Below are 27,836 nucleotides of genomic sequence, written 5' to 3' on the forward strand. Positions count from 1 at the left end.
ATAAAGGTTTAGCAAGCAGTAGTTTTTTTCATCAATATGTTTTAGCCATTTTATTACTTCATCCCATTCATAACGGCGAAGGCTTTATACGTCCAATTCATAACCTGAAATAAAAACGCAATTTAAATATCTTAGTTAAATTTGCACATAGAATCAACCTGACTGATGCGTAAAAAAATCGCGACTTCCACGGATAAGACAGGGGATTAGCAACTTTACGCATGTTAGATAACTCTCAATGATTTTAAAAATGGGTTCAATTTTATTGAACAACTTTTAGGTAAGATTGACAGGTTAAAAATAGCTATGGCTTCATAGCATTTCAGTTTTTATATCACTTGAACCCCTGTCTATTTATGATTGCAATTGATAGCTACAATGACACGTGCGTAATGAAGACGGAGTTTCGACCAAGTACAGTCGACCAATCTGAATCCTAGGCCACTTGACTGTAGAACTCTTTCACAGTAAAAGTCAAATTGACTGCTACAGTAATTATTAATAAATAAATTAATATTATAAGACATTCTTACACAGATTGACTGAGGCCCACGGTAACCTCAAGAAGGCTTGTGTTGCGGGTACTCAGACACAACGATATATATAATATATAAATACTTATATACATGTCACAGTTTCGTTTTCTTTCAACCCCTTATTTGCCAAGAGTGGCACTGAAGCTTTAGTAGTTTCATGTGTTCTGCCTACCCCTTTATGGGATACAGGCGTGATTGTATGTATGTATGTATGTATACATAGAAAACATCCATGACTCAGGAACAAATGTCTGTGCTCATCACACAAATAAATGCACTTACCGGGATTCGAACCCGAGACCGCGGCGCAGCAGGCAGGGTCACTACCGACTGCGCCAGAGTAAATAAAGCACGGTGCCAATACAACAGGGTTCTAGATTAGACATTCAAGAAATAGACGTATAAACTGCATAGTTTAAATCATCCTGGGTCACCTTAAATTTCCTAACTATATAGTAGCTTTGGCAAACCTGTTGAGTGTTTCCAGACTTAACTCTTTGTAACTATCTAGGTACTAATCTACTTCACAGTCCAACATTAATTGAAATCTAGAAACCGCTTTGAAGTCTTTGAGGGCATTTTCTCGTAGTATACTAAGGTTAACTAAATAAAGGGACTGGCCTTTACAGCGGAGCCTTTACAAACGCATCGTACCATGTAATACACCTTTGTACAAATTAATAGGCTTACAGAACCTACTGTATCCAGTGCAAACATTTTTGTTCTGTTAGATACGGCACTCCATGTATAATTTTAATTTGTAGGTATGTTTTTTTATGAGTACCTAAACTAAAATAAAAATTCCATAAGTACAATAAATATCATAAACTAGGCAATTAAAAATAAAACTAAAAATCTAAGTCTAAAGAGGGCCCCAGAGGCATAGTGCCCAAGATGCTGGCAGCATTTCCTCGCTGAATTGCAATACCTATACGTTGGACGAGGAAGCTGCCAGCTCTTTTGTCCCCCGTAGTATCAGTCAGCCGCTTTGCCAAGTCCTTGTGTAAAATCTGGGCACCCGGGCCCCAAGGACCGAGGGTCTCGACGCCAAAAGTAACAAAGTTGTAATTGGCGTCGAGACCTCCGTATTTGCGTCTTTTATGTGTCTCTATAGGTATGTTTATATTTAAATTTCAAGAAAAAGTATACGTTGTCTAGTGACAATAGATCCTCTTATGACGATATTTATACGCCGCCAGCCGTATCAAACGAAATGTAATTGCCTCTCTTTATTTAATTTTTTTTATATTATAAAATATTGTAATTTATTTACTTGATCCGCCACACGCTTCGTCAAAACACAGATGTACCTAATCCGCCCAAGCGTCGTCAGATTCTCAGACAGTCAGATTTATTTATTAATGAATTTTAGGTTACCAACAGGCTATAAATAACATTATGCTAATTTAAATAATAACACAAAGCTAAATACAGCATAAATACTATTTGTTTTACTATTTAATAGAAACTAGTGCGGAAAAGAGGAAATCCGAAATGGGTTGCGATAAATTAAAACACAATCAAAGGGAAGATCGTAGATCGTCTGTTATTATAATTTATGCCTCGAGGTGAGTCGTAACTTGTGTCGATTTGAAAAACTTATTTTTTTTCATTTTTCCTTTTCAAATTTCATCTTTCCTCGCACATGTATCGTCAATAACATAGACTCTATGTTATTGACGATACATGTGCGAGGAAAGATGAAATTTCTCTATGTCATAGAGCAATAAGTAAGGGAAGAGTAACTCCATACATCAGTAAATGCGGGTTATTTGTAAACGGATAGTTAAGTGGCATCTAGCGACAAACACGCGTCAATCACGCATCAAATAGCGTGAATTATCAGTAGCACTACTCGATACTAGGTGGCAACAGTGACTCGTCAGCCAAAAATTTAATATTAGAACAGTTTACAACTTATATTACAAGCAGAAAGAATTGAAAACAGAATACTGATATTACAATAGTATTAATTGTAAGCTTAGCTAAAAATTGGTGAGCATTACGGCCCAGCCACGACATTGATCTAAGCGCGACAGCGGTGAGCGGCAGCCATACGCGCGAATGAAAAGTCCCGTCGCTGTGTCTCGCTCCAATGTGTAGCCGCCGCTCACCGCTGTCGCGTTTAGACCAATGTCGTGGCTCAGCCATTAGACTCTTAAATCGTCGCGACATCTATTAACAAGTAGCAGTACTGATAATTTAGGTACGCTAGTTGACGCGTGCTTGTTGCTAGATGTCACTTAACTATGCCTATACAAATAACCCGCATTTACTGATGTATGGACGAGTTACAACTCTTCCCTTACTTATTCTTCTATGATAAGAAGCTATTTAATAGTGACGTATCTACTTCAACGCTATCATGTCCATATTCCCGGATAACGAGATCATACCGCCGACTTGGCAGAACAGATCGATACGACAGACTCCGCAGTTTATTATCAGATTACAAAGAATGAAAATTTCTGGATTAATTACTTAGAAGCCTCTTGGAAGTTGTTAAAATACTTGGAAATTCCAATTAATGATTCCAAGTTTTGGAGGCTATTTCATTCGTTACCTTTTACTTCGCCATAAATAAATGTAAAGTGGAATCGTATTTTGAGAAGTGCTAGAAAACAGATAAGAGATCAACTTTATCGTTTCACAGAATTTCTACATAATATTACAATAGTAAAAAGCATTTTGGGATTACCTACATGTTAGACAGGTTAAACATTTTTAAGTAAATCCAAATTGAACTCATTGTTAATGTAAGTTAATATAATTCGTGCCATCGACGATTGTAAAATCTAATTCTTAAATATATTTAATACCAGATATTTATTTCTGAGTCATGGGTGATTCATTTCTATGTATATAGATACGTATTTGTATATTATATTACATCGTTACGTCTGAGTAACCACAGTACAAGCCTTCTTGAGCTTACCGTGAGGCTTAGTCAATTTGTGTAATAATGTCATCTAATATTTATTTATTTATGAAAATACTAACAAAGGCGCCGAATTTAGCAATTTTCATTTAGTTCGCATTTTTTTGTGTGGGGGAATTTACAGATGAAACTGGCCTGTATACTTAATGAATTAAATATTGTTGGTATACACGGTGCTCTTGAGCACAGAATTTCTACATAATATTACAATAGTATAAAGCATTTTGGGATTACCTACATGTTAGACAGGTTAAACATTTTTAAGTAAATCCAAATTGAACTCATTGTTAATGTAAGTTAATATAATTCGTGCCATCGACGATTGTAAAATCTAATTCTTAAATATATTTAATACCAGATATTTATTTCTGAGTCATGGGTGATTCATTTCTATGTGTTCACAATTATCTGTGTTTGGAAATTAAAAAAGAAGACTTTGCCGGCCTTGGCCTGCAAGGTTTGTATGAAATTCCATTATCTATCAATCGTCCTAGCCGCACCTGCAACGTCATACTTCGCTGCCAATTATAAGGCACATAACATCAATATTTCATACCATGTTTGAGAAAAGATTATAAAAAAAAACTTGGCAAAATTTCATCTGTATTTTTTTCTTTCTTGTGGACTCAGAAATGCACTGTTAAAATGATTCGGTGTCCTCATGAGCACCATGTATTATGTTATGTTATGCGTTTACCGTAGTAAACGTGGGTAAGGACACAGTGACGAGGTTGTAGGCAGTCAGAGCCAGAGGCTTCTGTGCTCTAGCTATCACCAGCACCAGGTTCTTCTTCAGATCTTTCGGCATCTCCAGCCAGGGACAGCTGTAGGCGGCTGTTGCTAGTTCTGTGCTCTAAAAATACAAAGGAAAAGTTTTAGGAAAAACTGTTGAAAATTTGATTCTAAGAGATCCTGATATATGGGTTCGTTGTGGTCGGAATCACTAACTATTTAAAGCTCCTTGGTAAAATCCTGTTAAAAAAAAGTAAAAAGAAGTAAACGTTAAAGTAACTAATTAACAATGTTTTTTTTTTATTATTTATTTATTTAGGCCCAGGCAAAGATGGCGAAACGATCTTGACGCCTTTTTGAAGAACTGGCTGGAGGAAACAGAGAACAGGGCGTCATGGAGAGCCTGGGGAGAGGCCTTTGTCCAGCAGTGGGACACTCAAATAGGCTAACATAAAAAAATATTTATTAACATAAGAGGTACAATTATAACAAAAACATAATTATGTCCCACAAAACGGTTTTCACAGTTTGACTGTGGGATCAGAGTCTCTTCGCTAAGAAAACTAAAATAACATTTAGATAGTATTAATTAAAAACTTAAACAGACTTCTTTTGAATTTGGATCTATTGGCTTCCGTCCTGATATCTGCAGTGTGTTCAAGATGTGTGATGTGCTGATGTGTGTGTGTGTAAGTGCGGGAAATTGTGTGTGTGTTTTTAAGTGCGAGTAATTAATGTTTAGCTGACCTTCGACCATCTAAACATAAACCGGACGATATGACTGTCTTCTGTCTATTTGTAAGATAGGGTTGTCTATTGTTTGCCCGACAGTCATACCTAACCTAACCTAACCTAACCTAACCTAACCTAACCTACTTTTCCAGCAGTTTCATTCTCCAGGGGGTCACAGTTCTAACCTAACCTAATCTACTTTCTGATAGCAGTTTCATTTTCCAGGGGGTCGCAGTTCTAACCTAACCTAACCTACTGTCTGATAGTATTTTCATTTTCCGGGGGGTCACAGTTCTAACCTAACCTAACCTACTTTTCAAGCAGTTTCCTTTTCCAGAGGTTCACAGTTCTAACCTAACCTAACCTACTTTCTGATAGCAGTTTCATTTTCCAGGGGGTCACAGTTCTAACCTAACCTAACCTACTTTCTGATAGCAGTTTCATTCTCTAGTCCTTCTAGTACCTATTATAGTAGTTTTCGATTCTGCCAAAGCACATTATGGAAATTGACTTTTCTGGACGCTAATTTGTATGACAAATGATGGTATGGAATGTGGTAATTACGGATTTCGATGATTCTGACAAATGACATTATGGAAACTGACTTTATGGGAAACAAAGTTTCTGGCACTAGATTAATATAGTAAACAATGATTATGGCATAAGTTGTTATGAGAAACAATATTATGATTGTTGAATAGGATGGCAAATAAAATTATGGCAAATGAAATTCTGGCAAATGGGGGTATCCCGTAAGATAGAATAGCAAACAATTTTGTTTACTTTAAAAAGTCACACAGTAAAACTGATTAAGCAGTTTTGGGGGATATTGTATTTTTTAATAAAAAAAAGTACCATAATTATAATATGGGACAGACAAAGCCCATACAAAAAAGCGTACCCCCGAAATGTATGGGTCTTTTAGGTTTAAAACTAGATAGCGCTGTTTTGCAGCCTGGAGGTGGCCAAAATCGAGTGTTTTTATTTTCCAGTGACAGATCCGCCTGATTTTTTTTAAATATTTGGTTAGAATATTAAACAATCAATCGGGTTAATATTGTAAGCGTGCCTACTTCAATATAAAAATATTTGTAAATGACGATCCTCATTTGGGAGACACAATTATTTTTATTTGGAATTTATTATGTAATTTTTGACGATCATGATGAGAAGATAAACATAATTTTGACATGTAGCAAATTTATAGTGTAATTTTTATCATGAAATAAAGAAATCTAATCTAATCTATCGAGAATTTAACCTTTACGTAAATGGCATTCCCAAAATAGCAATCGCCGAATAACATCAAAGCTAAAATCATCATGTAGGCCATTATCCAACACACGCTTACTAAATCCTTGGACGGCGATTCAATCTGAAAAAGATGTGTTGTATTAGCATCAAAGTTTATACTCTTGGCTACAGGTTACAGGTTCTACCACAAGCGATTAGATTTCAAACATACAAAAAAAAAATCACAATTAATGGTGTAGGTTCAAAATAGTACATTACGATACAAGTGCGTAATAAAGGAAGTTGGAAACGAGTGGCGATAAATTAAAACACGACCGAAGAGAGCGGTTTAAATCGACACGAATTACGAATTTCCTTTTTGCACGTGTATCGTATGACATTTTTCGACCTGACATTAATCACTTCTCGCACTCGTGTCGAATTATCGCTACTCGTTTCAATGTTCCTTTTTTACGCACTTGTATGGTAATGTACTAAAATAATCTAAGCGGGTTACTAACGTACTCTTTGAAAAAGATTCTCGGAAATGGATCAAAATATGTCGAGCGTTATATTTGGTTACATCGACTTCTTAGAATATTTTAAAATATGTTTGAGTATCACGGGAGTTTCATAGTTAAAATTGGTGTAGGTTCGTTTGACAAGTGGGTGCCTTGTATTGTGTTAAATAAAGTATACTTGTTTCTAAATCGCTTGCCACAGTGTTCACAGGCATATGGTTTGTCTCTACTGTGAGTTGTCGCGTAGGGCTAAGATGGACTGTTGTCTATCATTTATCACCATGTCTGTCACATTCTAACTCGTACGTAAGTGCGAAAGTGACGCATGATATGACAAATGACAAAAACACAATCAAGACACTGTGGCCACTCCCGCTCCCCGCTGAAAGTGCTGCCCACCCCCATTCTGTGACCTCACAGTTACCGCCTGTCAAAAACGCGAACAGTCGACCTGTCATATTTCACTTATACAAGCATAGTGCGCGTTCACCTACACGAGCTTAGACTGTGTGCTAGGAACGCGCCTCTTTTTAGGGTTCCGTAGTCAACTAGGAACCCTTATAGTTTCGCCATGTCTGTCTGTCCGTCCGTCCGTCCGTCCGTCCGTCCGTCCGTCCGTCCGTCCGTCCGTCCGCGGATAATCTCAGTAACCGTTAGCACTAGAAAGCTGAAATTTGGTACCAATATGTATATCAATCACGCCAACAAAGTGCAAAAATAAAAAATGGAAAAAAATGTTTTATTAGGGTACCCCCCCTACATGTAAAGTGGGGGCTGATTTTTTTTTTCATTCCAACCCCAACGTGTGATATATTGTTAGATAGGTATTGAAAAATTAATAAGGGTTTACTAAGATCGTTTTTTGATAATATTAATATTTTCGGAAATAATCGCTCCTAAAGGAAAAAAAAGTGCGTCCCCCCCCCTCTAACTTTTGAACCATATGTTTAAAAAATATGACAAAAATCACAAAAGTACAACTTTATAAATACTTTCTAGGAAAATTGTTTTGAACTTGATAGGTTCAGTAGTTTTTGAGAAAAATACGGAAAACTACGGAACCCTACACTGAGCGTGGCCCGACACGCTCTTGGCCGGTTTTTCAAATATACAGAGTGGGGCCTGTAACAAAGGCGAAGAATTGAACTCTAGGCTATTCTCCTTATACTGATCAACATTAAATTTGTTCGGCGACTTTTAAAAATAACTTGTATTTTGATTTTTATCACCCTTGAAAGTTTTTTCTAAGAGGTAATGTATTGTGAATTCTGTTAAGTCTAAAGTGTGACAGACAACGTCAATGACAACAATAATGGCGTACATTGAAGCTAATATTTATTTTGTATGAAAAATTAAAAATTTAAAGACTTCATAATTTTTAAAAGTCACCGAACAAATGTTGATCAGTGATAAGGAGAATAGCCTAGAGTTCAATTCTTCGCCTTTGTTACAGGCCCCACTCTGTATATTTGATCGCCAGTGTCCGAGTTGTGACCAAGATACGGCCACAGGAAACAGCTGATGTCACATATTTCTATAAGCGTAAGAATACTATTACTATCAACTAAGATACCAATCACAAGTAAAACAGAAAGGATAGTCTTACCGAAAGGAATTGGACGCCAGTGGTGCAAATAATACCCGCGCTCAATATCAAAGTCACCGCAAACTGCCCACCGAAAGCTTTTTCGGCGGTGGCGACAAACCTGAAAAGCGTAACCTCAACTTTACTGTCATTCATCATCATCATTGTAAAGAAGGGCAATCGATGGGTGGAAGTTCGTGAGAGGACAAGAACACTCGAAAGCCTTAATAAAATCAGCTCAAAAGCCTCAAAAGACACAAAATCTGCGCGGTATCCAGAATATTGACTAGACACTACAAGCTGAACAAACACATGTTTTCAACTGGGTATGAAACAAAGAGGCGACATGCACGTTCTGCCAGGAAACCGAGGAGACTGCAATGCACATCCTCTGTTCCTGCGGACCACTAAGGTCAAAGAGAAGTACCTACTTAGGGCGGCAAGTAGTACTGGAACCGTATAAGGCACGACCTTACAGCCCAAAGAATCTGGAACTTCCTGGACTCAACGGGCATCAAAGTAAGGATATTATTTAATCACAAAGGGCCGTCACAATAGATCACTGCTTGTCGATGTGACGCGAAAAGGCCCACAATACCTCAATAATAATCATCATCATTGTATCAGACTTTTCGTATCGCTCTTGTGACGGTCCTGCGGGCCGATTTTTAAGTTCACGCGTTCACGCATTCGAATTAAGAAAATTGTCACTGAAAATAATAGGCGAGTCACCGTTTTAAACCGGTATTTTAGTGACAAAATCCCGTATGCAAGATTCTAAAATCGCCCTCCTGAGCTACATCCAGTTGTGATCCGCTGTTTTCCGGATGTCGTCGTCATAACTGTTTTTCAACACTAATTCTATTGATTTTTGTTTTCTGTGTGCAGGAGTGCTTCGATTGTTTTTTTCGTCACCATAAATTGATGCTCTTAACATCACTTTATAGTGCTTTAAGTGCGAAAAACTAACCTAACCACAAAATTAGAATGTTGGAATAAGATTTTTGAAAAAAAAAACATTTTAGCACAAGCTTTTATCGCCGAATGTACCTTTCTTTCAACCCGTCCCCGTCCTCGTCCCCGCATTGATAAGTCAGTCAGTCAGTCAGTCTTCTTTTATATATTTAGATGGATATCTCAAGAAAACTGCTGAAAAAGAACCGGTCTTTCAACAAAAGACCCAAATATATTGTCATACTATAAATTATATACATGTTAAGTTTCATGCATTCTGCCAGACCGGACTATATATCTGGTTAAGAACTCGTACTATACACACTATTTGAAAAGAGTTAAAAGGCCTCATACCAACTAATATTTATTCTGTGCTCATACACTTAAATTCAGACATATTATCATAGTAGGTATCAGTCAGATTTACCTATACCGTATCTTTATTTGATATCAACAAAATAATAATTAGGCCGGGTGAAATATCACCAACAAAAAGTGGTTTAAACACAAAATGAAACTCCGAAATATTCCGGACAATTTAGCAACGATGTAGGCAACAACAGGTGGCCGCGACGGATCTTTAAACATGACTAATTCGAGTTCAAGTACTGGTGGGACTCTTATTTAAATACACGTGAAATCAAGGCTCGGAACCGGTTTATTTTTACCGGTTAAAACCGGTTTATTTCAATTTTACTTCCTTGTTCTCACGTTATGAGAACTTTATTTTAACCGAACTCAACCGGTTTATTCGACGAGTGGCGAGACGCACCGGCGCCGCGTAAATACCTACGTTCACGACGCGACTTTTTTGTTTGGTTAGAACAGTATTACCTATCATGCTGCGGAATAAACCGGTTTATTTTGTTCTAAACCGGTTAATCGAACGAAACCTTTATGAAAGCGTTCCCCTAAAAACCGGTTTAAAAGTAAGCGGTTTTTCGAGCGAAAACGAAATTTAAAGGTTTTGCCGCAAGTACATAATAACGGTTTGAAAATTTAACCGGTATCCGAGCCCTGGACGAATTCTTTCTCACTCTTAGGGCCGGTTGCACCAAACCGTCTGTCTCCGTTAAAGCGTTCGTTAAGTTTTATTCTATGGGAAGTTCCATAGACATCTGCTGCGTGACGATGATGTGTCTGTCACTTGTGGTTGATGCAACTGGCCCTAAGAGAATAATGCGTTTATATCATTATTGTTTTAATTAATGAAGTTAATGCTGGGTGTAATATCCCACAATTTATTTATTACATACATACATACACATAATCACGTCTGTATCCCATAAAAGGGTAGGCAGAGCACATGAACTACTAAGTTTCAGTGCCCCTCTTTTCAAAAAGGGGTTGAAAGTAATCCAAATTGTGACATTGCATTGCATTTATTTATTATAATATCGTCGCGGTCCCGGGTTCGAATCCCGGTAAGGAACAGGTGAACAGATATTTGTTCCTGAGTCATGGATGTTTTCTATGTATATAAGTATTTATATATTATATATATCGTTGTCTGAGTACCCACAACACAAGCCTTCTTGAGCTTACCGTGGGGCTCAGTCAATCAGTGTAGGAATGTCTATAATATATATATATATATATATATATATATATATATATATATATATATATTTTTTTTTTTAATATCTAATTCGGTCAAAACCGCCTGGTTGAAGTGGGACTGGGCAGGCCATGTACGGCGTATGTATCCACAGCGGTGGGCTAAGTTAGCTACGGAGTGGGTGCCAAATCGCAAACGCCCGAGGGGTCGGCCCGGAAAGAGATGGCGGGATGATCTGGACTCCTTTCTCAACAACTGGAAAGATGCTGCACTTAATCGAGAGGATTGGAAATCTAGCCAGCCCCCCCCCCCCCTCCCAGATTTTCCCAGCAGTGGGTCGTAATGTACTAAAAGTATATCGAATATGGTAGTGGCTAAACTTTCAAACAAAAACCGGCCAAGAGCTTCCGAAGTTTTCCGTATTTTTCTCAAAAACTACTGAACCTATCAAGTTCAAAACAATTTTCCTAGAAAGTATTTATAAAGTTCTACTTTTGTGATTTTTTTCATATTTTTTAAACATATGGTTCAAAAGTTAGAGGGGGGGGGACGCACTTTTTTTTCCTTTCGGAGCGATTATTTCCGAAAATATTATTATTATCAAAAAACAATCTTAGCAAACCCTTATTCATTTTTCAATACCTATCCAACAATATATCACACGTTGGGGTTGGAATGAAAAAAAATATCAGCCCCCAGTTTACATGTAGGGGGGGTACCCTAATAAAACATTTTTTTCCATTTTTTTTTTTTGCACTTTGTTGGCGTGATTGATATACATATTGGTACCAAATTTCAGCTTTCTAGTGCTAACAGTTACTGAGATTATCCGCGGACGGACGGACGGACGGACGGACGGACGGACGGACGGACGGACGGACGGACGGACGGACGGACGGACGGACGGACGGACGGAAGGACAGACAGACATGGCGAAACTATAAGGGTTCCTAGTTGACTACGGAACCCTAAAAACGTATTTTTTTGGCATATTGGCATAACGGATCCGTATCGCATCTAGAATGAAAAATCTCAAAATATTTCCATCATAATAATTCATAAATATAAGAAAGAAGGCATTCATTACGAGATGTGTATTTGAAGTCTAAATAACATCATTAAGTATTTAAAGAATATTCATCAGAGTACTAAAAAAGGTGACTCGCAAGACAACTTACAACAAGTAGGGATCTACTCATAATCTCACTTATTTTCAAATATTTCCAAGACTATTCTCGGAAATATTCAGAAATGCACTCTCGGGATTCGGGAATATGCAGAAATACCTAAAATTCAGATAGCTAACTCCCAAACATACTCATTACTACCTAAATTCACGTTAAACTAATGTCATATAAAGCTGAATCTGCATTTGATAAACGTACCTACACTTTGCAGTTAGTAGGAAACTTTATTTATGACCTGTACTAAATCTTGTAACTCTCTAGAGTAATTGCGGTTCGGAACATAGGTATTCAGAATTTGAGTCTCATATTAGGAGCCCGACTATTAATGACTCTAGTGCCTAGATGTCGCTCATGGCGGTTGCGTTGCGGGAAGTTATAGCAGCAATATTGCAACTTAATATCAACTACGATAATTATAGGGATGACGACTACGTAAAAAAATGGCATTCTGTTTAGTCCGTCAGTTAGATCGTCCAAAAATACTGAACAAATACAACATAAACTAATGAAAAATTGCAAAGATTTAGAGCATCAGAGTTCCGGAGTAGGGGCTTGTGACGTCACTTCTAAGTAAAAATTGTACCTAGGCGTGACGTCACGAGAAACTTCAACGCACTGTACCTTCGTCATTTTTCGTTTACGAGAAAAAATACGCGTCTAAAATTCTTTGATACTCTAACTGTCGGACTAATTAGTTTTTTTTAGTCGTTTCGCCTATTCTGTCGTTTCACATAGTACATACCTACTTATACTAATTCTTGTTTTACCAAAAGAGGTAGACAGAGCACACGAAACTGCAGAAGAATAAAGATTGTGAAATTTGGCAATGACAGATTGCTAGCACATCACCTCCACCACTCTCACTACCAGTTGAAGATATGTTTTTTTTTTACATTCACGAGAAGAAAGGGTCGGTGAAATTCTCAATCCATTACGAAAGGATCTTGTAGTGTTTTGGACAACATTGTCGTATAAACTGAGAAGACTTCTACCTGGGAAGACTTTTACTTTTTTTTATTTAAGTCTACACATTTATTAATTGGTTCCTCCTGGCACTAGATTCTGTATTTATTGTTCTTGTTGATTGTCTTAGGGTACCCCATAGGTACATAGGGCGCTTTTCTATCTTGAGCCACCGCCTTGGCCTCGTTCTAACTCAGCCCGAACTCCCGCAGCTCGTTCTCTACGCTCGCACTGTGCGGTGTACGCGCTCCGCCTCCAGGTGTGTACGGGGCGTTTGTGGGCTCGCTTTCCTCCTTGATTCTGTATAATGACGACCGGTCTGGCTCAGTCGGTAGTGACCCTGCCTGCTAAGCCGCGGTCCTGGGTTCGAATCCCGGTAAGGACATTTATTTGTGTGATGAGCACAGATATTTGTTCCTGAGTCATGGATGTTTTCTATGTATATAAGTATGTATTTATCTATTTAAGTATGTATATCGTCGCTTAGCACCCATAGTACAAGCTTTGTTTAGTTTGGGGCTAAGTAAATCTGTGTACGGTGTCCCCAATATTTATTTATTTATATTGAGTAATAAATAGAACGGAAAATGAAAATCAGAATACATGTATGTTTAAATGTTTGTATGAAGAAATTACCGAATTATATCGTCGTTTGTACCTAGATATTGAGGTATTGTACATACCAATGCTTGCAGCTGAAACTTGTCACAAGCATGCTCGTGAACTAATTTTCATGTTTTAGCATTAATTTCAGTAAGCAGACCTAGTTGCTATGTACATAATTAACTCAATGGCATCTGCGTTCTACGGCATTCTCAAGCAGCATTTAGAATTGTATCATTGGGGCGTTATCATATTGGTAAGAATAGATGCGAGCTAGATGGAAACAAGGCGAGTGAGCCGCGACTTCGCCGCGAGCGCGCAATCAATGTCAACGCCGTAAGTTTGCCCATAGATTAAATAATATTTGGGCGACCGAGCTTCGCTCAGTTCTATTTAATTGCCTATATCACGTCTTTAGATAAAAAAAGTCTTATAAATAGAAAAAAAAACAAAAACTTTATTTCTGGCCGGGATGTGCCTGCGAACAGGGAGAATAGAGGTACCTGCGAACATTAGACCGACCTCTTACGACTGAACTACGCTCGATGCGCGGTCGGCGAAATTAACGACCATATTTTGCGTGTACTAACGAAAAAGAAAGGAAACCCGAAAAATCGTGTTTTCCGGGATCTAAGGCTAAGCTAGATCGATATTTCAACCCCGAAACCCCCACATAACAAATTTCAGCGAAATCGTTAGAGCGGTTTCCGAGGTCGTCGGTATATAGTCGGTTAGCTGGAAGAGATCCCTTATAGGGATAAGCTCGCCTTTGTATCTATATTCCTACAAATTGTACCTATATAAACTGTTGTACACAATAAAGTGATTACTACTAACTAAATAAATAACTCGTTTAAAGGTAAAAGATAAGAAGATCATAATATTATCATCCCATACATTAAAATGCGACCGCCTAACGCCACAAAAATCCCTTGTTGCCATCGATTATTTATAGATTGGCGTTAAGTGTCACTTTAGAGCCATAAATCTATGTCAATAGTGTCATTTAACGCCATTTACAAGTATAATCGAAAGCTACAAGACATCGGTTCCTTTTTTTTTGCCTAAGAGGAAATAAAAGTGAAACTTCTCACGATCAAGCTAGGACACGGCGTTTAGTAGGAGTTCAGAGCTTTTATATTAAGGGCGAAACTGTCGAAGTTTTACACCTAACATAATATCATACCTACTAAAACTTTTAAGACTAAAACAGTCTCGTTCCTCAGTATATTGCAATAAAAGTTTTAACTTTTCCTACATATAACTTTTCATACCGCATGAAAAAAAAGTTTTGATTGCAATATTCAGATTTGTGTTTTTATATTTTGATAACTCAAAATCAGATGTATGAACTTAATAAATAGAAACAAAAACCATTTAAGTACAACAAAATGTGAAACCAACCAAACGTGCTAAGTTTCAGCATAAATATTTTATTTATTTTTTTGATTTTATATAAAAAATATCGTTTTAAATCGGGACTTACCTAATCGCTCATGACTACATATTAAACTGACCTCCAACGTTTCAGGGACGGCGTTGTCCCCGTGGTCTCGGAGAATTATTATTTGTTTCACCAGGGCAGCTTGTGACTATTATTTGTTTCTCCGTATTAAAACTCTCGAATCTTTCGAGCCCAGTCATTTATAAGGCGTGCGTGGGGATATAGATCGAACACGTAGAGGCTGTTTGAAGATATTTGATGCCATGTAGAACGCCTGCTGGAACCCATTCACAGGTACATGAATGACAACGAGGCAGGTGATGACTCGCCACTCGGTAGATGATGGGCACCTGATTCGCCATCGTAGAGACGGCCAGTCGCAACACCGGCATGAGTGGCTCAGGGGTGTCGAGAGGTGGTGCTGCGCTTTCTCCGAAGTTACTCGCGGCGTTATGCCCTTTAACACTTCCACCCCTGGAGCTACAGCTCAGACGTTCCTCTCTGGACGGCCAATGGTCGTCACACTCGTCACTCCCCAACAGCTCGCCACAAGCTGACCTATTATTAATTTATGTGTAATAATCGTAAAAGTTTAAATCAGCGTTATGTCTCGTTTTGTATTCCAAGTCATAAAAAAACAATTTATTCGTTTTTAAGTAAACCTTTTAATCTTGGTATTCTTGGTGAATATATTTTTATTTTAAATTCGTTACAGCTGTCCAAATTACTTTTACCCGAGCGATGGCCCAAATTGTTTAAAAACAACTTTAATTTCTGTTCAATTACGTAAATGTAAATACGCCAATTCATTTAGGCTTTTATACGTTTTTTCTTGCATTCAATATGGCCGATGCATGGCAATGCAGGAAAATTTATGTAATTAAATAATCTCTTAATAATATGGAACCATTTTAATCCGTACTAATATTATAAATGGGAAAGTGTGTGTGTGTGCGTCGGGGGCTCGGGGGTTAAAAATGATTAACGGCTCGATACGAATGATATAATGATACTATGATAATTTGATACTTAATATTATAAATGGCAAAGTGTGTGTGTCTGTTTGTTTGTCAGGCTTTCACGTCAAAACGGAGCGATGAATTGACGTGATTTTTTAAGTGGAGATAGTTGAAGGGATGGAGAGTGACATAGGGTACTTTTTGTCTTTCTAACGCGTGCGAAGCCGCGGGCAAAAGCTAGTAAAATATATAAATATATCTTATAAGCTTACGGTATCTTAAGTTGTATTTGAATTCAGAAATGAACTTTGCCGTTATTGTATTATTATGGTAGGTACCTACTAGCGGCTTCGTACGACGAGTGAATAATTAGAAAAGTTATCTTTATTATATTCAATTCAATTTCATTCAAAATATTCTTTAATAGGCTTAAAATCAGCACTTTTAAATCGTCTACAAATATAAAATATTTTTCTGAAAATATCATTTTTAATTATTTTTAGTTTTAGCTCAAGATCGAGAAGAATGGAGGAAGAAGGGGGAGGCCTTTGCCCAGCAGTGGGACACAATAGGCTCATAATAATAATGATGTTGTCCCCTTGTCGCTCCTTGCGAGCGCCCGTTTTCTGGGACCCATATAGTGAGTTGGCGAGTCTCCAACTGTCCACTTTTTTCATGTTGTAAAAACATATGATTAATGCAGGTGCCATAGTATTTTTCCATAGCCAAGTGTTACCAGTCCATTAGAATTTCAAACCAATAGCCCAATTCATTGTTGTTCCTTTTTACTTACAAGTCCTACACTAACCGGGGATTGTCCTTTGTTGCACTACCATAGTGCATACAGGGATAATCGTCGGCTGCAGGGTTAGCACAGGATTGCCGCGGGAGTATGTCGCCGCGAGATAGACTATCCGTCCTTATGTCATTGATACAGTTAGAAGAAGACATGTAATCTATCTCGCGGCGACATACTCTCGCTGCAATCATGTGCTAGGCCTACTGGTGTCACATATAGTCTTTAGAGTAAATTGTCTACTTACAAGGGGCATCTACGTGTTGGCTTCGGCCCCACGCACGCCTTCCAAATGCCCGGGACCCCATGGTCCCGAGAATTTGTAACAGACATACAATAATAATAATCTTTGTAACCCACCATATTGGTGCATAGCATAGTGACCATAACTCAAGCAAGCTGCCATATTTTTTTTCGTCTTATTTGGCAAAAATAGTCATATTTATACAAAACTAGAATCAGATCCTACTTACTTTATAATTGCTCTATGTTGTAATATAAAACGGTCAAACAGTGACCATAATATATACTAGGGCTTGCATTCCGGAATTCCGGAATCTCGAAATTCCGGAATTTCGGACAATTTTTCCGATATTACAGTTCCGGAATTGAAACACATAATCTCGAAAATTCCGGAATTGAAAAAAGATATATTTTTGGACGAAAACGTGTAATATCAGCCTGGTTATTTTACAAAACTACCACCGCGTCTATAAAAGATATGTAAATTCATTAATTTAGACACTCCTCGGATTCAGGTAGTGCCTATTTTATGACCAAAGGGTTGCATCCAAGGCTAGTTAGAGCGAGATAGTGTAGTTTTAACCCGCTAATATTATACCATTGTCACTTTCTGGTTTTTCTCTCAATTGTTTTAGCTAATAAGTGAAATATATAATCATTTTAAAGTAAATATTTGTTTTAGAAAGTTTGGTTTTGTGATAATTTAAAATTACTAGCCGGGAGCTGAGTGTTATGCTCGAATACTGAAGGACAATTAAACATAAACAAATAACATTAGGTACATTATTAATATTATTATTTTATTGGCGTTATTTATGCTCAATTTATTAGATCGAACTTAAATTTCAGTAATAATCTAAATTAATCGGTATTAAAGCGGCATAAACTCAAAATTTTACTTCTTTTCTCATAGCACTGAATATTTTAGGCATAATGTCTTAAGTTCAGAAGCAAATCGTAGTATTTGGTATTGCATTCATTCACAAGCATAACGTCGTAGTTACTTTATACACTTTTCACAAAGACGTGTGCATATTTTACTAAACTCTACCTAAGTCTATTACCACACAAAATCAAAAGATTTGAGTAGCAAATGTATGGAAAATGATGTATATAAAAGAATGATTTATTTTTTTACAAAAAATTAAGGTGTAGGTACAAGGATCCGTCAGCCCTCCAATTGACGCTTGAAAGATGGAGATCGGCCTTGGAAAAGGCAGGACTCCGGATAAATAGGCAAAAAACGGAACACATGCACTGCAACTTTTCCGGGAATAACATCCAGCACACGCTCTAATATGTTCAACACACTGCCTTAAGAACTGTGCCTACCTTTAAGTATTTAGGAAGCGTACTGGCAAACGACGGCACCATCGACGCTGATATCACTAATCGCATTGGCGCCGGCTGGCAGAAATGGAGAGACCTAACTGGAGTGCTGTGCGATACTAGAATGCCAGTAAGGGTTAAAGGTCTATAAAACAGCTGTCAGACCAGCGATGACATACGGAGCGGAATGCTGGCCCTTGAAAAAGCAACAGACCGACAAGCTGCACGTTGCTGAAATGAATTTGCTGAGGTGGTCATCAGGGGTCACACTACTAGACAGGGTACCTAACCGTTATATCCGTGGCAGCTTTAAAATAAGGCCAATACCTGACAAGCTGGAAGAAACACGACCGCTGGTACGGCCATGTCATGAGGAGGCCAGTCAACCACATGACACGAAAAGTGCTGGAACTGGAATCGAAACCAAGACTTCTCGGGGATCTCGAACTACATGGATGTCTGTCATAAGGAAAGATCTAAAGAATTCCAACACGAACACAGAGACGACCCAGAAAAGACCACTCTGGAGACTTAGGACTAGGAGAGCCGACCCCAAATAGAGATGGGACTGAAGAAGAAGAAGGTGTAGGTACATGTAGGTACCTAGGAATAAATCATAAAATCTGTCTTTTTGGGCTAGCTTGAATATCTTTTGTCCCTACTCGAGTCTGATAAAGGTAATTCAATACGAGTATTTCTTTTATTACAGTTATGCGAACAAGACATGCAACATGCAATTCTTGTAAATTATTACTTTTATATTATTTCAACGCTCAATGGATAAAAAAATAACTTTAACGTTGACCACTATCAGAAAAATGGCACTAAAACCTCGTTTGTATCGTTAACTGTAGTACTTAACGTTACTTCGAAATACCTTGCAAGACCGATTTTGACGCAAAATGGGCTTTCCTGCAAAATTACTAAAATGAAAATTTCAGTGTTATATGCCTTTCAGGTACGGAGTTATTGTCTTAAACGTCGATTTATAACAAATTTCAGTTTAAAATTGTATTAATTCATCAAAAATCCACCAGAAAACCAAACCAAAAAAAAATTGTTCAATTCCGGAACTAGTTCCGGAATTCCGGAATTGAAGTCCAATCTCGAAAACCAGTTCCGGAATTGAAAACCGTCCGATATTGCAAGCCCTAATATATACGACCCTAAGTCAAGCAAGCTGCCAGAATTTTTTTTTCGACTTATTTAGGAAATATAGTCATATTTATACAAAACTAGACTCAAATCGGTCAAACGGTCAAACAGTGACTCGAAACAATTTTACTCGAACTAAACTTTCGATGATTTGTTGTCGATGAAATGATATTCGATGAAAAGTTTGTCGGCCCTAACGACCGACCCTAACTCAAACAAGCTGCGAGAAATTTTTTCCGAGTTATTTAGCAAAAATAGTCATATTTATACATCGTGAGGAAACCGGACTAATTCCAAAAAGGCCTAGTTACCCTTTGGGTTGGAAGGTCAGATGACAGTCGCTTTCGTAAAACTAGTGCCTACGCCAAATCTTGGAATTAGTTGTCAGAGCGGACCTCAGGCTCCCATGAGCCGTGGCAAATGCCGGGATAACGCTAGGAGGATGATGAGTCATATTTATACAAAACTAGACTCAAATCCTACTTACCTTATAATTGCTCGATGTTGTAATATAAAACGGTCAAACAGAACTCTGAAGGCATCATTTTTGTCGCACTTCCTCTCTGCCATGGTTGTTCTCGTAAGCGTCTTCATATTCTTGAAGTTATTTGCTAGATTATCCAGCTGGGCGACTTAAATATATAAAACAAACATTAATAATTAATTAACCATTAAAACAATAATACCAATATAAATCGAAATCTATCAATATATCAAAAGTAATGTGAAATTGAATAAGTATAAGTAAGATTAACTAAATTAGTTACTTTTAAACTTTTTTAAATATTTCTATTTATGTAAAAACTATTCTTTTTATTCATTTAGTTAGTGTCTATTTTAACAATTAATTTTAATTAAGTAAGTGACAACTAAACTACATGTTAATCTACACATTGATACTATGGCATCCACAGCCACTGACAGCTTTTGTCTCGTAAGAGGTATTTAGACACTTGTCTTGTATTATTTATTGTATAATAAAGTTTGGCGTCGGTCTTTCTAATTATTGACCCGTATAAGGGCCATTTTTTTTTTTTCAAAGTTATGCACCCCGCTTTTTTTGCAACATGGGTATTTTTTAAGCGATTCATACTCAGAATCGCGAGGTCTTTCGATCCTGATGGGAAAAAAAAATCCTAAGATTTCCATATATTTTTCAAACCTTCCATTCCGTTACCGTCATACAAAATGTATGAAAAAGTGGCAACGGAATGGAGAAAAAACCTTGAGACACTGTTTTCCTCCTATAAGGATTGAAAGAGCTCGTGATTCTGAGTGGAAACCGCATAAAACAAATTAAATGCCGATATTACACTATCATAGAAATATGATCATAGGCAGCATGGCGTCCTTTTTTTAAATTTAAATGGGCTTACTCTTGGCCACAGACTAGCCAAAGGCAAAGACGTGGAGTGAGCTCGCGTTTTTCACGTTGAAGAAAAAGGGAGGCATACAGACCTATGATCATAATATATATATATACAGAGTGGGGCCTGTAACAAAGGCGAAGAATTGAACTGTAGGCTATTCTCCTTATACTGATCAACATTTGTTCAGTGACTTTTAAAAATTATGAAGTCTTTAAATTTTTAATTTTTCATACAAAATAAATATTAGCTTCAATCTACGCCATTATTGTTGTCATTGACGTTGTCTGTCACACTTTAGACTTAACAGAATTCGCAATACATTACCTCTTAGAAAAAACTTTCAAGGGTGATAAAAATCAAAATACAAGTTATTTTTAAAAGTCGCCGAACAAATGTTGATCAGTATAAGGAGAATAGCCTAGAGTTCAATTCTTCACCTTTGTTACAGGCCCCACTCTGTATATATCATAAGATAAATTTGTACTATCGGACTTACAGACACCTAGCGACGGGCCTAGTCTTATAAATGCCAACAAAAAAAAAAACAATCACTAGGGCCAGCATTGTTTATAAGTATACTAGACTACTGATGAGACTGAGCTAATTAGTCTAATAACTAACAATAATGTTCAAACTAAGATCTAAATAACGTGCAAGTTATCAATTTTACCTGATGTCGAATATGTTTCTTTACTTACTAGCAAACAATAAAAGAGACCACGGCAATGTTTGTACAACAATTAATAAGATTACAAGCGGAGGTTTGTACGTTATCTGAAATATATAAGATAAATTAAACTTACTTGCGAATGACAACAAGGACCAAGGCAAGGTTTGCATCGTAACACATAGTACTACTATCAGCGGTTTGTATATAATCTGAAAAATATGACATAATTATTGGGTTGGTAAGAAAGTAATGAGCGATCGATTGAATTCCACATAAAATTTTTGAGAGAGTTCTAGAATCTTCTATGGTCGAAAGTATATAAAGGGCGAGTCGCACAGTTTCTCGTCAGTCATTCACTAGCTGTCGCCGAGCTAATATAAGGAAGAAAATGGACGAATTAAAAGTGCATGTTAGGCATTGCTTACTATATATGAATTTCAGTCTGGCCATTCAGCCGCCGAAGCAGTGCGTAATATATGTCAGCGTGTTGCTCCTGAAGTTGTGTCTGAGGCCACGGCGAAACGATGGTTCCAGCGGTTTCGTAGTGGCGACTTTTCATTATCAGATCAACCTAAGTCTGGTCGACCGGTGAAGATTGATGTAGCCAAATTAAAAACCTTAATTGAAGGAGAACCGAGGCTAACGAGTCGTACTCTTGCTACCGAGTTAGGCTGCTCTCATGTCACCATAGAAACACATTTACACGAGTTGGGAAAAAACTACAAATACAGTGTTTGGATACCGCACGAACTTGATAGAGATCAACTAAACCGCCGTGCCGATATCTGCATACAACTTCTGTCTTTTCGCCGCACATTCAACTGGTTGGACCATCTTATCACTGGAGATGAAAAATGGGTCTTATATATAAATCACACACGCAAACGTCAGTGGCTAGCTCCAAACGAAAAAGGAATAGAGGCACCAAAACCAGAGCCTCATCCGAAAAAAGTTATGCTGTCCGTTTGGTGGGATATTCATGGTATTATTCACTGGGAACTCCTACCAAGTGGAATGACTGTTACCGCATCAGTATACTGTAATCAGCTTGAAAATTTAAACCAAAAAATCTGTCAGAATCGTCCACAGCATGCTAAAGTTTTTTTCTTACACGACAATGCTCGCCCACACATTGCAAAAGTGACTCGGCTAAAGCTATTGGAGCTAGGTTGGAAAGTGATACCTCATCCACCGTACTCTCCAGACTTGGCACCTACGGATTACGCATTGTTCAGATCGCTAAGCATTGCCTTGAATGAAAAAAAGTTCGATGATCAAGCCCATCTACGACAGTACATAGCTGAGTTTTTTTAATCTAAACCTAAGAACTTCTTCGCCGATGCTATTCATTCTTTGCCAGAACGATGGAGACAAGTAGTAGATAACGAAGGCCATTATATTTTTGATAAATTATTAAAATAATAAATTAAATAAAAATTACAATATTGGTTATGATTCGCTCATTACTTTCTTACCAACCCAATATATAATATATGTGTAGAATTTATTCATTAACTAATTTGCAGTTCAATCATTGGCAAAATCATTAAAATCTAAATTTACTTCGCCTTTAATTGATGTTTTGAATTTTTAACATTTTATGTTGAATTAAAATGTTCTATGTTTAAAATTTGTAGTTTTGTAAACAACAGTTTGATGTCTGACAAACCATCAAAAATTGCATGTAACTTCGTGGATAATGTTGTTGATTATACACCGTGTCCAATAAGTCCGAATACTCACATTTTACCTCAGTTCTAAAGATATAGGGATCACAGGCCATCAAATTCTTATTTAAACTAAAGAGTATATTCCTCTTAATAAAATACAAGCACAAAGTACATGAAATTTCCGAAGTGTCTAAGAAAAACAAAGAGGTAAAGTGCCAACAAAATACTTGCTCGGCACGCAGGTGACGAGTTATTTTTTATAAGGAGAATCTGTATGTGATAAAACAGACGCCACGTGTCCAAAATAAACTATTATGGGTACCGAGGATAGATAACGTTCCGGGCACCTAGAAAAATGTGCCTAGGTTCCAGAGCTCACCATCGGCCCAGGTGTGGGATGCAGTATGTAAGCGAGGTAAACTACCTTCAGTACTTACAGATAAAAGCGTTAAAATCAACGTTTTTTTCTTTAAAACCAAGGTTTTGGAGAAAAAAATGCCTTAAAGTTAAAAAGGATGCTTGGGAATGAGTATCATGTGTCCCAACAAGACGCACCTCCAGCACATTCGGCAAATGGTATTTTCAGACTAATTTGGCAGTTTTTTATCCGAAACATGAGTGGCCACCCAGGCCTCCAGGTTTAGGCGTATTAGACTATTTTGTATGGTCATACATGCTTTGAAGACTAAATTTTTATAAAATCATAAACCTAGATCATTTCAAAAAGGTTATCGAGAGTATTTGGGATGAAATGTGAAGAAAACGGTGCGTGCCGCGTGTGATCCGTTTGAGAAGCGTTTGAGGCTGGTAAACAAGTTAATGCTGGAGTTATTCCAAAACATTTGTTGTGAATGTAGTAAATAAGAGTGCCATTCATAAAATATAATAATAATGTAGTAACTATTTGTTCATTTTGTTTTATTGGCTATTTGTGCTGTATTCAAACTTATTGGACACGGTGTACATATAATAACACGTATCGAAACAGTTGCAAGTTGCTGTAATATTTCTTGTACAGTTGTTATTCCTAAAATACTATGGAAGGGATTTTTTCTATAAAAGGAATGTTCCCTTCACAAGGAATTTCCCTACTCTCCCCGGGAATAACACAAAAAGTTAACCACAGAGTAGGTATATCCTGGCGAATTGACGTCTGTTGAAAGTAATGAGAATCATAAAAAAAGCGCAATTTTTTTTTTAATTATGAATTGGTTTACTTTTGGCCGCAGACAAGCCAAAGGTAAAGAAGCGCCCTACGATGGAGTGAGATTACCCAGAAGATGCCTCTTGCCACTCTTGATTTGAAGCAACCCGGGCTTGAGATCGGAAATATAGCCGCCGGCAAGGAATTCCACTCAAAAAAAATCATCCCCAAATACCTTAATTTGATTATCACGCATGTGGAGCGTCATCCTTTTCAATCTGATATAAAAATCATAATTTACGACTGGACATTCACAAAACGGTTTAATTTAAAATTCGTTTTCCGTTCAATTCTCGGTATAAACCGGTTTCAATTGATGCCTATCAATCGGTCTACTGATTGCGAACAGACTGATGCAGAAATAATTAAGCATTACCTACTGACAGCATTTAGTTTTCATGAACAATACATTTTATTAATTTAATTTACAATAATTTGAGATATGAGTTAGTGAAAACTGTATTGTATTTCTATCGGATATAAAAGGTGGCACGAGCCATTTTTTATGAACTAACGATCGATATGCTTGAAGCTACAAGTTACAATTTACAAGTGGTTGTCAATGTCTAATAATAATTACAAGTTGGAAAGAGACTTCCGCTTGTAACTTTCAGTTTTGAAAAATGGGCCACAGAGCAAAATATACTGTTTTTACTTATGTGGCTGCTAAAACTTTAGGTAAATTTTAGATATCTTTACCCATCTATTTTTCCTCTATAGTTACTTGTCGAAGCTATATTTTTGTACATATACTGTCAGCAAAATTTATCCCTATCTAAAGTATACTTAACCTAAAGGTATAGTATAACATCAAAGCGGGGACCTGTGCAAAAATATAAAATCTTGTAAACGAAAGCAAAAATGTTGTCGAGCATCCAGGTTGTCGGCGGGCTAAAATTATCAAGAACTTCTTCATGGAAAGTATGTTTATTAACCAGCTTTGACATAATTTATTTACTTATTTACATATATAGGTTTGCTAACAAGAAACATCTACTACTTATATAAAATTTAATGAGAATTTATTCAATACGATTTATTTGATTTCTGCTTCCAGCACTTACATTTAAATATTTCAATACGTCACAAAATGCAAGGTTTAAAAAGTTGAAATTAGAGAACTATAGTGTGTAACACATTATGTTAAAAAATATATATATCTACAATAAAGTATGTTTAAGAAAAATAAAACGAAAGTTCCACGCCTGATTTTGTTAACAAATCCACAATTGTAAAAAAAATACTAGTTTATTTTTAAGGTTTCGAAAATCACAGGAATAAACATTATTATTGAAACATTATTTAAATATAGAAATTTTTAATTAAAAAAAAGAAAACGGTGTGCGTAGCCCAATGCACAAATCTATCTCTATCGCTTTGCGTATTGGCGCGACAGAGCCAGACTACCTATCGCGGCGTTTCGTTTTCGTTTCGCGTCGTAGAAATGCCATTCGGCTACGGGACCTGATCAGACAAACCGAAGGCGAAAGAAAAATATCAATATAGAATTATTTATACCTTAGACGCCTGGGCTGTGTTATTATTTTAAAGTGTTCAGAAATATAAAAAATAAACTTTTCTTGTTTTAGCCAAACATATGTACCTACATATAAAAAACTGAAATGCATGTATCATAAACTAAAGAAAAAGTCACCATAGAGTAGACAATCGGATTCGGGTCTTCAGCATACGCTTCAGCGTGTGATATGATGATCTATCTTTTATAATTTATGTACTATTTGATAAAAAATGTGTTACATAACATACCTGGTAAAAACAAGCGTAGTAGAAATATGGTGGCTCATTAACGTCAAAAAAAATGAAGTCCATATTCACCGGCAAAGTTCGGAATCTGTTCAAACTTGGCACCACCACCATGTGAACTGAAAGTTATGAACTAGTCAACTGATATTATTTTGTTCATTTGCTCGTGTTTAATGGGCATTTTCGCGAGAGCAATAAAAAAAAATCTAAGATAGGTAATTCTAATCTAAGAGCAATAAAAAAAAATCTAAGATAGGTAATTTTTACGTTTTTCCTACTCAGAATCACGAGCCCTTTCGATCTAGGACAAAAAAATGATCCCTTTTCTATTATTTTGCATAAGTATTTTCTTTACCTAATAGGACCGAAAGGGCTCGTGATTCTGAGTAGGAAAAACGTACCTATTTTAGAAAAAAGTTTTGCAAAAATAAGATGAAGAAGAAGAAGAACAAGTATCTTGTCTTGGGTCAAAATGTATTTTTTTTTCGTAAAATTTTTACAACTTTTTTTATTTATATATAGATATAAAATAGGTACTATAGTATAGATATAATATAATTATTTTATTTTTAGATGCACGAACTTACCAAATACATCCATAGATGCGCCCAAAAAGAGCACCCAGTACAAAGTCCTCGATAACTTGATGGCGCGTTCCAAAATGTGCCTGTGAGTAGACCGTTGGAAATCGACGCCGTTAAGCTGGCCAAACAGCTTGGTGATCAGGTCTCGTTGGTGGAACATATCGAATAGTTTTATGGAAACGAACAGTTCCGTAAGGATTAAGTTGATGCTGTCAAATAGAAAGTGTTAATTTTTAATGGACTGTCTCAATTGTATTGCTCAGTTAAAAAAAAACTAAACATGCATATGGAGATTGTTGAGGATACGAGTAGAATGAAGAAAGAAAAAAACTTGCGATCTGATTTTAACCAAAAAAAAATCGAATACAGTATGGACCGAGCGGTGAGCGCCAACCGGCATGACAGAAAGCGATCTAAAAGATGAGATTTGACAAGAAAATAATATGCACTAAGTAGGTGTTGCTGGTTTTAGTGTCACGCGGACCGACGTATTAAGTTCAGGGAGCGTTTTAGACAACAATACAGTGGGTAGTGGGTACCTTGAAGCGATGTGCTGAATCTCAAGATCGTCCGAAGACAACAATTTCACTACATAAGCTATCTGTGCCAACGGTGGTATAGTAAAAGCGAATATCCCGTACACCACGCGAATTAATATGTGTAGCCAAAACCAGATGGATAACGTAGGGTATGGAATGTAGAACCATAATCCGCTAAGTTTCAAAGTTTTTACATGCAAGTCTATATGCTGATGAAAATCTACGGGTTTGGATGGCGACTTCATTTTAAGGGAGACGGAATTAAAATGATTATGATTTTTAAGTTGGAAGAACATAGCCCCAAGTGGTATGTGTACGAGTAATTACGATGTTAGTTTACTCTTTTTTAATTTTAGGAAGGTTCCGTGAATTAATTTATATTTACATACAGTTGAAAATTTTAAATTTTCCCGCAGGCAGCAAAGTCCTTATCGTAAACATGGTTGTTATTGACAGTTCATGACATTTAATACGCGATATAAGCTTTTTAAAGTAACTGTTAACCAGCGTTTAATCAGAGTGTGTTTACATTCCATTGCACATTGCGGGCTGAATTATTTAGTATGA

The 27,836-nt window shown here is 36.9% G+C and overlaps 1 protein-coding gene across 1 annotated transcript; it reads right to left on the minus strand.

The window, feature by feature from the left end:
* Window positions 1–53: 53 nt before the first annotated feature.
* Window positions 54–27,514, minus strand: LOC125234178 (odorant receptor 67a-like). Its single transcript, XM_048140384.1, has 9 exons — window positions 27,270–27,514; window positions 26,734–26,939; window positions 26,150–26,265; window positions 21,642–21,717; window positions 19,956–20,100; window positions 8,299–8,398; window positions 6,200–6,313; window positions 4,172–4,327; window positions 54–104 (listed from the first exon to the last, which is right to left on the minus strand). The coding sequence occupies exons 1-9, from the start codon at window positions 27,512–27,514 to the stop codon at window positions 54–56; spliced, it is 1,209 nt and encodes a 402-aa protein (XP_047996341.1).
* Between the last annotated feature and the right edge of the window lie 322 nt (window positions 27,515–27,836).

The sequence above is a fragment of the Leguminivora glycinivorella genome, chromosome 15 (assembly GCF_023078275.1).
Source record: "Leguminivora glycinivorella isolate SPB_JAAS2020 chromosome 15, LegGlyc_1.1, whole genome shotgun sequence".
Lineage (NCBI taxonomy): Eukaryota > Metazoa > Arthropoda > Insecta > Lepidoptera > Tortricidae > Leguminivora > Leguminivora glycinivorella.